The sequence below is a fragment of the Manis pentadactyla genome, chromosome X, assembly GCF_030020395.1.
Source record: "Manis pentadactyla isolate mManPen7 chromosome X, mManPen7.hap1, whole genome shotgun sequence".
Taxonomy (NCBI): Eukaryota; Metazoa; Chordata; class Mammalia; order Pholidota; family Manidae; genus Manis; species Manis pentadactyla.
The window spans coordinates 34,406,131-34,421,154 of record NC_080038.1 but is presented as its reverse complement, the minus strand read 5'-3'; the positions used below and the strand labels follow the sequence as shown (position 1 = coordinate 34,421,154).

At 49.5% G+C, this 15,024-nt stretch overlaps 1 protein-coding gene across 12 annotated transcripts in view; it reads left to right on the top strand.

Annotated features, from left to right (window-relative positions):
• The window catches only part of BCOR (BCL6 corepressor), a 108,909-nt gene that overhangs the window by 80,450 nt on the left and 13,435 nt on the right, over positions 1-15,024 (top strand). For 9 of the 12 annotated variants that reach the window (XM_036879503.2, XM_036879506.2, XM_036879507.2 and 6 more), the window contains exons 2-6: positions 3,803-3,928; positions 5,254-5,332; positions 6,253-9,096; positions 9,749-9,802; positions 10,273-10,459. In XM_036879503.2, the coding sequence (XP_036735398.2) occupies positions 3,843-3,928; positions 5,254-5,332; positions 6,253-9,096; positions 9,749-9,802; positions 10,273-10,459 (3,250 nt within the window). In that variant the 5' untranslated portion in view covers positions 3,803-3,842. The remainder of the gene's footprint in view (positions 1-3,802; positions 3,929-5,253; positions 5,333-6,252; positions 9,097-9,748; positions 9,803-10,272; positions 10,460-15,024) is intronic. The other 3 variants (XM_036879508.2, XM_036879511.2, XM_036879512.2) reach the window with 2 other exon arrangements.

Sequence of the window (15,024 nt, the reverse complement as noted above, 5' to 3'; positions counted from 1 at the left end):
TGATGTTTGTTGTCTGCCAGGCAAATCACCTTTAAAGAAAAACAGACTTTCTCTCCTTTTCCGCAATGGTGTCCTCGAGGCAGGAATCAGCAAAATTGTGGTGGTGGGTTCTGCTCAGGACCCTGTGCCCCCTCATGTTTTGTAACAGAGGGCAGCTTCCCAGGAATGACAGTTTCTAATTTTGGTCCCTCATCATGTCTTTCTCCCAGTCAGGCCCTTGCACCAGTCCAGGCCAAGCCCAGGTACTCTAATCATAACCCTGGGCTTCCAGAGCCCAAGTCTGTAGAGGGAGACCCAAGCTCTCCTGTGCTTTCTATTACTGCCAGACAAGAACTGGAGTCCACTCGGTGATTGTCTGCATTTTGCAAGGCAGGTCTCTCCCTGGAACTGGGTGTTCCAGGAGGCAGCCACTACAATTCCCAGTCTGTGCTTTAGAAATCAGACTCTTCTCAGTCTCCCTGTCTGACCTTTTCTCTCAGCCATCTTCTTTCTTTATCCCTGTCCTGCCTCCTTGGCTGCTTCCCTCTACTGCTGGAAAAAAGGGTTAAATCCCAGAGCCAAGGTGTAGCTTAGCAGCTCACACTGGAAGCAGATTGGTGCTTGTAAAGTGCTTTTCATGAGTGACTTCACACATCTTGGCACTTCTAGAAGCATAGCCTGAGTGTGGAAGAAAAGGTGGGGGGACATTGAGAAATAAGGGCAGATGAGCCTCTTACCATGTAGCAGCAAAGTGCCTACTCTGTTTGTCATCTAAATCACGTCATTTGCCCTCACCACCATGTCCTACAGCCAAGGGGCAGTGAAGTCAGTTTTGAAGCATTTCCTTAGAGGTGAAAAAAAAAAAAAAAAGACCCTGACTGTTTCCACAGCTGCTTCTAGAAGTAGAGTGAGATGAGCATCGCTGTATCTCTGCCTCTCAGTCTTTGTTTCTTACCCCAAGGCCTCCTTAAGTTCTGCATCCTAGAGAGATGGGGGAGGGGGTTCCCCATTCTTAAATAATGGCATGGGGGTCGGCAGTATGACCTTTGCTGGGGATTTGGGCTGCTCATGTCTGTTACCCTGGAGAAGGGGCTCCAGCCAGGCAGGGCCATAGTTCATTGGTCCTTTCCACTCAGCTTCATCTTTGGCCAGGAACCTGAAGAGTTAAAAGTCTTTAGCTTGTTGCAATGAAATTATGGCTGGCAGTGGCGCCACTGTTTGTTCAACAGACCTCCACTTTTAAACAGTTCACAAAAAGTTCATGGGGCAGCTAAAGATTGTAAGTGTGTATGTGTGTATAGTCACCGGGACCTAACAACATACCCCACCCATTTGCGTCTTCGTTTTCAGCCCTATCCTGCCCACCCCCACCCCCAGTCCCAATAGCACTGAACCACAAACTCTGGCCTCAAAACTCCAACGGAGGCCTGTGCATGTGAGAACACTTCATTCCTACACCCGGTGTCATTTGTCTGGGTGGCATTAATATTGAAAACCCCATAGGACCAGCCCTGGAAAATGGGGGGAAGCTTTGAAAGCACCTAGTGCTCCCCATGTGTCTCTAAACTGCACCCACCTTTCTGCTAAGTCCAAGGTGCCCTTTTAAAGAAAACACCTTTCAAGGGAAGGGGGCTCCTGGTGCTCTTGGGGAAGACGAGGCTCAGTAGGATGATTGAGGCAGCATCTTTCCTATTTCTTCAGCAGCCCCAGAGGTCCTTGTCACTGGGGCCAACTAAAGGAGGTGTGGTGTGTAGGAAGCAGCTCGCTTAAGGGAAGGCCAGTTTTGAATCCTGGGCCACCAGAACATTGAAGTGTGGTAGCCACACGCTTTCTTCTTCCCTCATCCTTTTCTTAGGTGTTTGGTTAAGTGACCCTTTTGCTCCTGATGTATCCTCATGGCACACAGCAAGGGGATGGCATGGCACAGTGCAGTAGCCTGTAACCATGACTCTTGCACCAATCGGTGTGGCTCCACCAATGTTGGGCCACCCAGAATGTCTTCATTTTGTTGGAAGGGGTGGCAGAGTTTAGGGAGGGATACTCAGTTGAATGTGCCTGTGGGCCCTGTGCTACTGGTGGCCTTCCCCCAACTTGATTTGTGTATTTGGAAGATGGAAGAAAAGCCCAGGAGTGCCTACAGAACCTTCCTCAGCACCTGAGTCTCTTTTCACGGCACCAAAGTGTAGCACATTGGAAACACCCCAGTCTGTCTAAAGAAAGAGGTGCTTCCTAGAGAAATAGCTTCTTCAAAATCCCACCAGGCCTGTCACAACCCTGAGATTTCTGCCTCTTCCTCTCCTTGTCCAGCTTCCTTGTTGAGCTCTAACTATGCGCCGTGTGTCTGTGTGTGTGTGGCTCTTTATTAACAGACGGTGTTCTATGTATAGGGGTCCCACAGGGGATGTTGGTGGACAAAAGACCTAGTTAGGACAAAGAAATGCCGAAGGATAACCTGGCTTTTGGATTTAGGTCTCCCACCCCATCCTTGGTTCCTCTCAGAAAGAGTCCCTGGACCTGGTGCCTCTAACCCAGCCTACCTGGCAGTCTGCTTTGGGTGCAAAAGTGTAAAAGCAACCATTTGCATATTTTTTCCTGCTAACAAAGGAAACATGTGGACTTTGGGAACATTTGGGCTTTCGGAAACTGTGTGGGTGGGTGTGTGAGGGAGGGAGGAGAAAGAAAAGTTCCTCTGAGATCTGTACACCAGTGATTTCACACTTGGGTTTGGGTCTCATCTAAAGATGCCAGGGCCTGCCCTGGACAAGGGAGACTGTGATGTGTTTGTGAGCAGGGAATTGCCAAGGGCCATCGGTCCCAGGCATTAAAGGCTCCCCTACTTATTAACCCAGCATTTAACAGCGGGATATGGGCTGAAGCGCAGTCAAAAGAAACGGCTCAACCTCCAAAGAGCAATTAAAATCCTGCACGAGGATAAATCACGCGCCGTGATAATCCTGTTAATAAAATGCAGCTTGTTCTGACCCTTCACTCATGCAGCAAACTAGAATGTGATCTGGTGGGGGTGTTGGGCAGGGAAGGTAAGGAAGGGAGGAGAGAGGTGCTTGCTCTCCTCTTCCTCAGCAGCCTCCCCCTCTCTGTGGGTGGGAAATGGGTGGCTTTTGCCCGCTCCCAGTGTGCCTGCGGCTCATAGCACAGCAGCCTGGGCTGCTAAGACTTCTGCGCTCGCTAATGATTTCTTGTCCCCAGCGAGCAGGCATCACTGAATTACTCAGCCTACCTTTCCAGTTCCCAGGCCAAACCACCCAGGTTCAGTGCTTAATCTAATCTAGGGCTCAGGTGGGGTGGCTCACCACCCCACCAACTCCTTTTAACCCACGATCTGTATATTGTACACACCTCAGCCCTGGAAATGCATCAGTTTGAGCTGCTGTACCTGACTGTTGTACCTTCACCACTCCAATCCTTTCAGCTGCAAGTGCAAGGATTGGTGTGTGGCTCCTTGGGATCCAGCACCATGCACTTCCAAGTGTGGTGTCTCCAAAGACTGGGAAAGGGTAGGGGGGTAGGGGGGCAGGGGGCAGCGTGACATGTGCTGTGCTTTCGTTGGCACCCAGGCGCCGCGCTTTAACCCTGTGTCTGCCTCCAGTGCCTCCTGCCTGGAAAGTCATAGTTAGTTCCCTTGTACCTTTGGGTTAAGTGTGTGCCTTTGCTCCTGGACATCTAGAACGTCGAGCACAGGTCTGCCTTCCTGAGTCTGTGTTCTGCATGAATTGCCTAGAAAGAGGGCTTCTTTCGTTCACTCTCTGGCTCTTTATTAAAACTCCTGGGATTCTTTTTTTTTTTTTTTTTTTTTTTTAAACAGACTAGACGCTTAAGGAAAAGCTGCCATCCAAGAAGACGACATGCTTTCAGCAACCCCCCTGTATGGGAACGTTCACAGCTGGATGAACAGTGAGAGGGTCCGCATGTGTGGAATCAACGAAGACAGGTGAATGTGCCTGTCTGGCTGAGGCCTGGGGAAAGAGTGGGTGTCCGTCTGTGTCCTGTCGCCTCCTCTCCCCGTGCTGCTGAGCTGAGCCTGTGCTAAAGTCCCCCTCACCTTCTCACAGACAGAGTGGGCCCAAAAAGGGTGGGAGAGAAAGATCTCCTGCCTAGCTGGTGGCCCTTGATTTACAGTTTTAACAGGCAAACCTGGCTCAGTGAAGCATTGCCGCCCTTTAAAAGATTAGCCCCTAAAGCGGCCTTTCAGTGCACTTTCGTCCTTAATTTATTATTTCATATTTATGAAGGAGAATTAATCCCAGTCTATATGCTGCTTTAACTCTAAATGTCAGGAGTGTGGGCCCAGGTGGATCAGTGTTCAATGTGCTTTTAAAACAAATAGTTTGCTCAGTAATAAATGGGCAGATAGCCACCCTTTCCTTCAAGTAAGCCCACAGTTTCTTGTTGTCTCTGCTGTATTTTTGGTGAGGCCATTGGCTCCTGGTTTCAGTCATCCAACAGCTCTGTTATGCTTCTTAAGTCAGTAATTTTGGAGTCTGGGGTAGAGGCAGCTAAGCAGTAGATGATTGAAGCTGCTCTTTGCGATAATGATGAAACTTCCCTCTCCTTGTCAGCGATTTTTTCCTGGGGATTTGGAAGTTGGCACCAAGTGCTTTCTTTACCGATGCTCTCTGATAACAAGTCCCAGGGCAGCCTCAGCAGCCTGGCATAGATGTGCTGCTTTCTCTAGAGCCTGGAACAGCTGACATTTGTATGATGTTAGTGTGTATCCCCCATCATTTTGATAAAGGCACTCAAATATGGCTTCATTATCACCATGGAAACCAGTTTCCTAGCACATGGTACCCAACTTTGGGGAAAAGTTTTGAAAGCCTGCCCTCATTGGTAATTCAGAAGTGATTGATGTGGCCAGCCTGTAGATCCAGCCTTGTGTCCCCACTTTAGTCTTTGGCCATTGTACCACTTAATGTCTATCCTCACTTAGAACTTCGAAGAGTCAGTTAGGATAGCAGAACTCAGATAGGTCTTCTTGGCCTCTCTAGAGAAGGTTGCTTGGAAGTGGCTGTGCTTGATTTCTGCCTTACCCAACTGAGGGACATATTTGTGATTTCAGGTCCCCATTGCCCAGCCTTTCCTTCATTTTTCCCAGTCCAGTTAAATCACCATTTGGGGACAACTTTCAATATGCGCCATTGGGTAGGAATTTAATGAAAAAGGGAGTTCCTAGAAACTGGTGTGTTCTGGGGCGATCTCTGAAAGATGGATTAAGTGAGGAATGCTTTCATGAAGTTGGTATGTCCTTTTAAATAGGAAAATTCCTGTAAATGATGGTGACGCTTCAAAGGCCAGACTGGAACTAAGGGAAGAAAATCCCTTGAATCACAACGTGGTAAGAGATTAATGACTTCTGTTGACATGCTATCTGAATATCAGTGATCTGCAATCAATCATGCATTAATTTGCATACCATTAAAGGGCCTTTTGGGGATGGGGAGGGGCTGAGTAGAAAGCCTCCTCTGCTGGAGCCTCTCACGCAAGCTCATCCTGTCCCATGCCTTGGCCTTGCACTACTTTCGACACACTCGCCACTCATGTCCATGTCCTCTAGTGGGATATGTGCCTTTTTCTTTGATAAGCAACATACCACATCAATGTTCCCTGGAGCTGGATAGATTTCCAGCCTCCAAGTAGACCCTAAGGGTTTACTTTCCAGTAAAATATGAAACATACAACTGTCTTCAGACACCGGGGAGGGGAAGTCAAAAGACGCAACCACAGTTTGACCCATGGCCTCTTTATTGATTTAGAAATGAGACAACTAAAGTCTGTGCTCCTGCTGAAGATTTGTTTCTTGTTATGTTAAATGACGCCTCCCTACATCCAGGAAACCTCCCCCACCCCAAAAGGCCCAGGGAGGGTTAGTGGAGTCCAGTACTCCTTAAAGGTGGTGCTGAGAGAATTGGAGTTGGTGTCATCTCTGTTGCAGCAAATAATTTTTGCTGAGAAGGTGAATTTTTCAGAGTTAATAAATGACTGAATTAATGTATGGGCCCCAAGTTTAAAGGGATCAATCAACCTTTTCCTTGCTTTCAGGATACTAGTTGAACAGAGGTGACAGAGGTGAAAAGGCATAGCAATGGTTTGGAACAGGGGGATGGGACCACAGACGCCTGTGGATCCTTTCTTTTTAACCCTTGCTGCGCAGGCATTAAGTCTGATCAGTCCTGTGAACTTAGGATTCTCTTTGGGACTGGCCCTGCTGCTTTAAAGGCATGTCCTAAGTAATGCCCATATTCTTTTTCTGCAAAGGTGGATGCAACTACAGCCCATCGGATCGATGGCCTGGCAGCACTGAGCATGGACCGCGCTGGCCTGATCCGGGAAGGGCTGCGTGTCCCTGGCAACATCGTATATTCTAGCTTGTGTGGACTGGGCTCAGAGAAAGGTCGGGAGGCTGCCACGAGCACCCTAGGTGGTCTTGCATTTTCTTCTGAAAGAAATCCAGAGATGCAGTACAAACCGAATACACCTGAGACAGTGGAGGCCTCCGCTGTCTCTGGCAAACCCCCAAATGGCTTCAGTGCTATATACAAAACACCACCTGGAATACAAAAAAGTGCTGTGCCCACAGCAGAAACACTGGGCTTGGACAGGCCTGCCAGTGACAAACAGAGCCCTCTCAACATCAACGGTGCTAGCTACCTGCGGCTGCCCTGGGTCAATCCTTACATGGAAGGTGCCACACCAGCCATCTACCCTTTCCTTGACTCGCCAAATAAGTATTCACTGAACATGTACAAGGCCTTGCTACCTCAGCAGTCTTTCAGCTTGGCCCAGCCTCTGTATTCTCCAGTCTGTACCAACGGGGAGCGCTTCCTCTACCTGCCGCCACCTCACTACGTCAGTCCGCACATCCCGTCATCTCTGGCTTCACCCATGAGGCTCTCGACACCTTCAGCCTCCCCAGCCATCCCACCTCTGGTCCACTGTGCAGACAAAAGCCTGCCCTGGAAGATGGGTGTCAGTCCTGGGAACCCCGTCGAGTCCCATGCCTATCCCCACATCCAGAATAGTAAACAGCCTAGGGTGCCCTCTGCCAAGGCAGTCACCAGTGGCCTGCCAGGGGACACAGCCCTCCTGTTGCCCCCCTCGCCTCGGCCTTCACCCCGAGTCCACCTTCCCTCCCAGCCCACTGCAGACACCTATTCTGAATTCCACAAGCACTATGCCAGGATCTCCACCTCTCCTTCCATCACCCTGTCGAAGCCATACATGACGGTCAGCAGTGAGTTCCCTGCGGCCAGGCTTTCCAATGGCAAGTATCCTAAGGCTCCAGAAGGGGCTGAAAGTGCTCAGCCAGTTCCTGGGCATAGCCGGAAAACAGTGGGTCAAGACAGAAAAGATGGCAACAGCTCACCTCCTCTGTTGGAGAAGCAGATGGTTACCAAAGATGTCACTGATAAGCCACTGGACTTGTCTTCTAAAGTGGTGGATGTAGATGCTTCCAAAGCTGACCACATGAAAAAGATGGCCCCCACAGTCCTGGTTCACAGCAGAGCTGGAAGTGGCTTGGTGCTCTCCGGAAGTGAGATGCCGAAAGAAACATTATCTCCTCCAGGAAACGGCTGTGCTATCTACAGATCTGAAATCATTAGCACAGCTCCCTCATCCTGGGTAGTACCTGGACCAAGTCCTAATGAAGAGAACAATGGTAAAAGCATGCCTCTGAAAAACAAGGCCTTGGACTGGGCGATACCACAGCAGAGGAGTTCTTCGTGTCCCCGCATGGGTGGCACAGACACAGCGGTCACTAATGTTTCGGGGTCAGTGTCAAGCGCCGGCCGCCCTGCCTCTGCGTCGCCAGCCCCAAATGCCAATGTAGATGGCTGCAAGACCAGCAGGAGCTCCATGGACACCACACCATCCGTCATTCAGCATGTGGGCCAGCCCCCGACCACACCTGCCAAGCACAGCGGTGGCACCAGCAGCAAGGGTGCCAAGGCCAGCAACCCAGAACCAAGCTTCAAAGCAAATGAGAACGGCCTCCCACCAAGCTCTATATTTCTATCTCCAAATGAGGCATTCAGGTCCCCACCAATTCCCTACCCCAGGAGTTACCTCCCTTACCCAGCACCTGAGGGCATCGCCATAAGTCCCCTCTCCTTACATGGCAAGGGACCAGTCTACCCACACCCAGTTCTGTTGCCCAACGGCAGTCTCTTCCCTGGGCACCTTGCCCCAAAGCCTGGACTGCCCTATGGGCTGCCCACAGGGAGGCCAGAGTTTGTGACCTACCAGGATGCACTGGGGTTGGGCATGGTGCATCCCATGTTGATTCCTCATACACCCATAGAGATCACAAAAGAGGAGAAACCCGAGAGGCGGTCTCGGTCCCACGAGAGAGCCCGCTACGAGGACCCAACTCTCCGGAACCGGTTTTCGGAGATGTTGGAAGCAAGCAGCACCAAGTTACATCCAGAAGTCTCCACTGACAAGAACCTAAAGCCAAGCCCCAGCTGGAATCAAGGGAAAACTGTCATCAAGAGCGACAAACTTGTCTATGTGGACCTTCTCCGGGAAGAGCCAGATGCTAAAGCTGACACAAATGTGTCAAAACCCAGCTTCACAGCTGAGAGTGTGGGCCAGAGTGCGGAGCCCAAGCCCCCAGCTGACCCGGTCCTGCAGCCGCACCGTGATTTCATCTCCCTGAGAGAGGAGTTGGGGCGCATTGGTGACTTCCACGAAGCTTACACTTTCAAACAGGCTCTGGGCCAGCCAGTCTTCAGCTTAAGCAAGGAAAATGTTCCATCGGGAACCAACAAGGAGAACCTGGGGGTGCCAGTCTCGACTCCATTCTTGGAGCCAACTCTGGGGAGTGATGGCCCTGCTGTAACTTTTGGTAAAACCCAAGAGGATCCCAAACCATTTTGCATGGGCAGTGCCCCACCGAGTGTGGACATCACCCCCACCTATACCAAAGATGGAGCTGATGAGGCAGAATCAAATGATGGCAAAGTTCTGAAACCGAAGCCATCTAAGCTGGCAAAGAGAATCGCAAACTCCGCTGGTTACGTGGGTGACAGATTCAAGTGTGTCACTACCGAACTGTATGCAGATTCCAGTCAGCTCAGCCGGGAGCAGCGGGCATTGCAGGTGAGCCCCCGACCCGAATTTCAGTAACTTTACCAGGTGTCAGTTTTTTTAATGTGTAAAGAGGATTGAGGGAGTATGATAGGGCAGGAAACCAGGGAGATTTGGTTAATGAAGCTATGGTAATGTAAATGTATGAAATGTGTCCAGTAAGGGGACGTGAATGATAGCACTTAGGAGGTTCATGTGTCTGGATTCTTTAAGTTATTCTGTAGATTTTAAGAGAAGTCCACTCAAATGCTGATGACGGAAGTTAGAATTATTGCAAAGGGTATCTAAAGACTGCATGACGTTTACCTATCAATTGCTTTATTTCTCTGCCAGTACTGTACATTAACAAATATACCTAGAAAGTGCTGCTTAGAATGCCTTACATGATACTTGGTGGAGGTGTGTAGCAGCCGCATGTCTGTGGGATTCGTGCATTTTTTTTCACCAAAAAAAAAAAAAGCTTGCTTAAAGGGATAGAGTATGTATTTAACTTGCTAGTGAATGATAGATGTTGTATAGGAATTTCCTTAAGATATTTTACTTTTAATTCAAAGATAAATAAAGCCAAATTGTTTTGCAATGTTAAGAAAAAAATTGGTTTATGCTTATAAAAATGGATGAAGTTATCTAAATGATCCATTGAGTGCCCATTTTAATTACATAGATGGAAGGATTACAAGAGGACAGTATTTTATGTCTACCCGCTGCTTACTGTGAGGTCAGTTCTTCAAATTTTTATTACTAGAATCTTACATAAACTTTTTGAGTTAAATTTCATTTCCAAATATACAAAGGGAAGTTTGTGGGCCATGGTCGTCTTTATTCATTGTGCATTTTGTTTTCTTTTCTGTTGTGTTTTTGTTTTGTTTTCTTTACGTTGTGTTTTTGTTTTGTTTTATTTACCTTCAAAAGAGAATGTTTCTATGCAATAGTGTATGTATGGACATACATACACACCGCATTTGTATCTATATACATACGGCTTTACAAATAAAGAATGTGTGACTACTTACATATAGATACTCTTACATTTTTATCTATTAAATTTAAAAATACCTCAGTTGTATCATAAATTGTGGTTGGTTTTGGGCAAACTTTTCTTTGAAAATACTTTCCTTTAAGGTAAGGCAAATGAAATAGCTTTTATGGTAAGGTGTTGTTTTTTTTCCATCTCCGTTCTTTTTCTAGCGTGCAATGATGCGCTTCTCAGAATTGGAGATGAAAGAGAGAGAAGGTGGCCACCCAACAACCAAAGACTCTGAGGTGTGCAAATTCAGCCCCGCTGACTGGGAAAGGTTGAAAGGAAATCAGGACAAAAAGCCAAAGTCAGTCGCCCTGGAGGAGACCATTGCCGACCAGAATGACAGCGAGAGATGTAAGTAGACCCAAGCAGCTTGTGCATGGTGCCATGTCTGTGAGAATGGAGTGACTACTCCCAGAGCTGAGGAAGGTGAGAAGAAGCAATTCAATAATTCAATTACAATAGCCTGATGTCCAGTTGGCGGCTGCCAGGAGAAATGGGACGCTCTTGCCATCCATGGACTGAAAGACGGTCCTTTTTTAATGTTACGGCACCCAGGAATAAGGCACCTGTGAAAGATTATTTCCTGGGACACATCTTTTCCAGAGAAACCCTGGTCCTCTAGTTAGTAACAGTCTAATACAATATAGCAGAGGAATGTCTGTGGGAGACATAAATGTGGTGCACATATGTTCTATTTTGTAGCAGGTACAGATGTGTGTTTTTTATAGCAATGGAATGACACTTCCAGCCAGTGGCAGTTCCCCATCCACCACAGTGATGGTCTCATATGAAATGGGGAGTACTTTTGCTTTCTTCCCCTCCAAAGGCAAATGTTTTATTAAAGGGGAATGAAGGGTGATGGCAAGCACCATAAAGATGAGCATCCTCATTTTCTGTGGCAGGTTTGTTTGCCATCATTGGGACTTGACAACACAATCCAAAGTCATGGTATAAATGAGAGGGTTCTTCCCACCAGACAGAGGCTCAGTTTTGTTGTGGAGGCAAAATTTAGAGAAAGCTAGTGCTCTTCTCAAGTCACTCCTCTGTCCCAACAGCTGGTGCCCTACTGTGGTTGTGGTTGACTTCAGGGTTTGCTCATGAGACTTGCCTGCCTGTTAAGATATGTTTACAGCATGTGGAGAAGGTCTTTCTCCTCATTTCTTAAATGTGCATACTTGAGGCCTAAAGCCTGCCTCAGACCTCCAAAACCTCATTGGTGCTCGTGATTCAGGGTGAATGTCAAGGAGCTGGTGGGTGCATTTGCGAGCTCTGTGCTTTTTGGACATCACAGCTTTGCTGTCTCCATGCACACTTTAGTTCATGCATGCCTGGTGGATTTGGGGAGGATTTGTGGACCAGGAGAGAGTGATTTTCCTGCTTAGAGCACATGCCACCTCCCTCTGCCCTCAGCTCAGCCTTGGAGTCAGAGAAAGGCCTGCAGCCAGGGTTCTGGGTGGGGCACACCAGGCCAGTGTGTTGTATGGTGGTCCTAAAGAAGGGAGTTTCTGCTGCAAGTCAGTGGGAGGAAGTCTTAATGTATCTGAAGTAAAGGTTTCCTTACTCCTCCATGTCAGGGGATTGATAGGGGAAAATGGAGGATCCAGGCTCCACTTGAGTGAAGCAGCAAGGAGCACCTTCTTCCTTGCCAATGCTCGCAGACGGCAGGCAGCCCCTCCCTTCTGACTTGCTCTCATAATGCTAGCTCTTGGGGAAGTTTCTCAGGGAGACCTGGTAGAAGTGGGCAAAGCCAAGTAAATGGGTACTTCTCTGAAGAAGAGGGACTGTCTGCAAGGAAGAATCCCTCCCTGTTCTGGGTGGATGGCTCAAGGGGGCTGGAGGAAGAGAGAGCAGGGAGTGAGCCAGCCTTGAGCCTTCCTCTGGTTTTCCAGTCACACAGTCAGACCCAGGGTGGCCACTGCCCTTCTCAACTGAGTGGCTTCTCCCCAACCTTCTTCCCAGGGAAGCTTGTGTTCTTCCCCATGTTTCCTGGGGATGAGATAAACCTAGGGATGAAAACTCAGTGTGGCCGATGGGGATCGGGGCCCAAACCAAATGATTTGGAAAGGCCCCCTTTTTTCCCTCCCCTGAACTGCTCCAAGGCCAGACCAATGGGCTTGGTTCCTGGAGCACCCAGGACACAGCGAGCCATGAATTGCCGGCTAGGGCAGGAGGTTTGGGGAAAGTGAGGGGCCTGGTTTTAAAGGTCAGGGCAATGGAGGAGGTGGGTCACCATCACCAGCCTTCTGGGGACTTGTGGTTCATGGTTGGCCAAGAAGAGTAACCTAGAGAGGCCATTGTTCTTGCTGCCACCTTCTCATCCAGGAATAGCAGGTGCTGGATCCACTGAGCTGCAAATTAATGGGCCTTCTTGTCCTTTTGGCCCTCATGTCTTGAGCCCATGTAGCCTCAGGCCCTGCTCTGCCTTGGTTCCCTTCTCCAGCTCTCTGCTCACAGTGGCAGTGTGGCTAAGACCCAAGTTGAAAGCACATGGGAGCTGGGGCAGGGATCAGGGGTGGGTAGGGGTTGCAAAAAGGGCACAGGGTGCCTTCTCCCTTCAAGGAGACACCAGGAACATCTAAGGTGGTGGGTGCTCCTTAAGAGCACAGCCCCAGCTGTTCAGGTATGGGTGTATCTTGATGAGAGGAGCTTGCTTAAGGAAAGTGAATTACCTTGAAAACAACAATGGCCAGGATTTTCATTTTTTATGAAAGGGGTGGCTAAATTAAATTTTATATTTTAGAAGTTCAACACAGGAGGTCGGCTGTTCCTCAGACTTGGAGGTTGATTAAGAGGAACCGTCACTGGTGTTTTGAGGATGGGGAGAGACATGGAGACATCGGTCCCTTCCTCCTCAGACTTTGGAGGGACCATCTCCCTTGTCAGTCAGGGGCAATAGCTGGGCAGGACCTGGAAGAAGCCTCACTTGGGGCTTCATAAAACTTCTTAGCCCAGGAAACATCTCTTCCAGCTGAGCACACCGACATGTTTGTAGCCTCCACTGAGTTTGGAACAGTTTCCCCACGCACTGAGGGTATGATTTTAACAAGGTCAGCCTTTGATGGAGTTGCACTGCAGAGAAGGGCATTTCAGTCCTAGGTCACCACCTCAGAGCTCTCCCACCTTGTTTAAGGCTGAGGGACATGGCTCAACAGTGGTGGCTTGTAAATGTTGCCATGGCCATGCTTGTGTGGGGCAGTGCAGCGGCACAGTCAGAAATGATTCAGATGTCAGTGATGTGAGTCCCATGATCACGTGCCGGGAGTAAGTGTTAAACCATGAACACCACAAAGGACACAGCCATGTTCACTGCTTAGATCAAGTGACCAGGGAACCGTGGTTTACCACTTTTAGAAGGGCCCAAAGTAGAAGCAGCGGTGGAGCCTGATGGTAAAGACTCCTGGGTATTTCTCTCTCCATCTCCTGTGCCCTTGAGGGTGGTCCTGTGAGTTGGGGTTGGAATTGCTGCGCCCAAGAGCTCCAGGTCTGCTGGGGGGCATGGAGGCTGCCCCCTCCCCCACAGCTGGCGGCCAAGTGTCAGTCTTGGGCAGTCAGGGTGGGTGGTGCTCAGAGTTCTCACTGGCCTGAGTACGGTCGCACTAGCACAAGGTCTTCTTTCCCTGAGGGGAGTTGGGTTGAAAGGGGACAGAAGCAGCTAAACAAAGTGTGTGGATGGGCTATTTCAGGGAGCCCCAACATTAGCAATGGGGGGGTTCCTGACAGTAGTGATGGATGAGGAGCCACAGACATCACAGCAAGAGGTCCGTGGGGACAGGGCAGGAGGTGACCGTTGGCAAGGTCAGGCCCAAGAGCACCATCCCCAGTGGAGCAGCAGGCGCATGTGTGGCTTGCTCCCTGTCTTGGCAGGTGAAGGAGCACCTGCACCCAGGTAGCTTCTACCTGATGGAGAGCACAAAGGAGACAGAGGGGAAAGCCTGGCCTTGTAGGGGCACCCTCGTTCGGCCAGAAGCAGGGAGCTGAAGCCTCCTAGTCAGTCACTGCCTGCCAACATGGCAAAAGGCCATGCAGGTGAGATATAAACTAATTTCACTGTTAGGAAGGAAGTTTTGGGGGGGGGTTTTTGTGTGGAAAAACTTCAGCAGGAAACCTTCCCTCTGAGCAAGACACCTCTAGACAGATTGAGACTTGCAGACACAGGTGACTGAGATATGGGATGCAGTGTAAAGTGTGGAAGTGGCAGCTGAAACACGGGCTAAGAGGTGCCTGGTCTGGTTGGGGGGCATCGCAGGTGTGGGCAGAGGTGTGGCAGGGCAGTTTGGCACACTCTGGGCAGGGCCCCACGTTGGCCAAGCTGCTTCCTGATGGACCCTAGAAAGCATTCTGCCATCACCCAAGGCCCCTCTGCTTTCACACCCCCTGTTGTGAACCACCTAAAGGAGGGGAGCGAGAGTGCACTTTTAAATTAACTTTCAGATTGCACGTGGTTGTTATGATAGGCCTTAATTTCACACTGACTCCCAGCCCCTCACATGGGGTCTTCAAAGAAGGCTGACTGGACCAGAGAGATCAAATGGTACATGTAATGAGGAGGGCTCACATCTCAAAATTTCATACGTACCAGGGCTAAAATCCTAGCTGGTTTGTTGAGTTTTGGAGTCCTTTTTTCAGAGTGATTTCTCCCGCCTTGCCCTTTGCGGGGCTCAGCCTGTGTTTATGAAGCCCATCCCCAGGAGGCAGCTTGCAGTAATATTCCCACTTTACAGCTGAAGGGAGCCTGGTTGTAAAGTGGTGCTATTACTGACAGCATGGTTAAGAGGGTTACAGAGCAGCTGGAATGAGAGTCACCAGGTGCCCTCTGCTTTCCTGGGACTGGGCTGAGCTGAGTCCGGTGGCTGTCTCGGCTGCATGGCCCATAGGCAGGGGCCAGAAGTTTGGGGGCGGGGAGGGGGAGGGGGGTT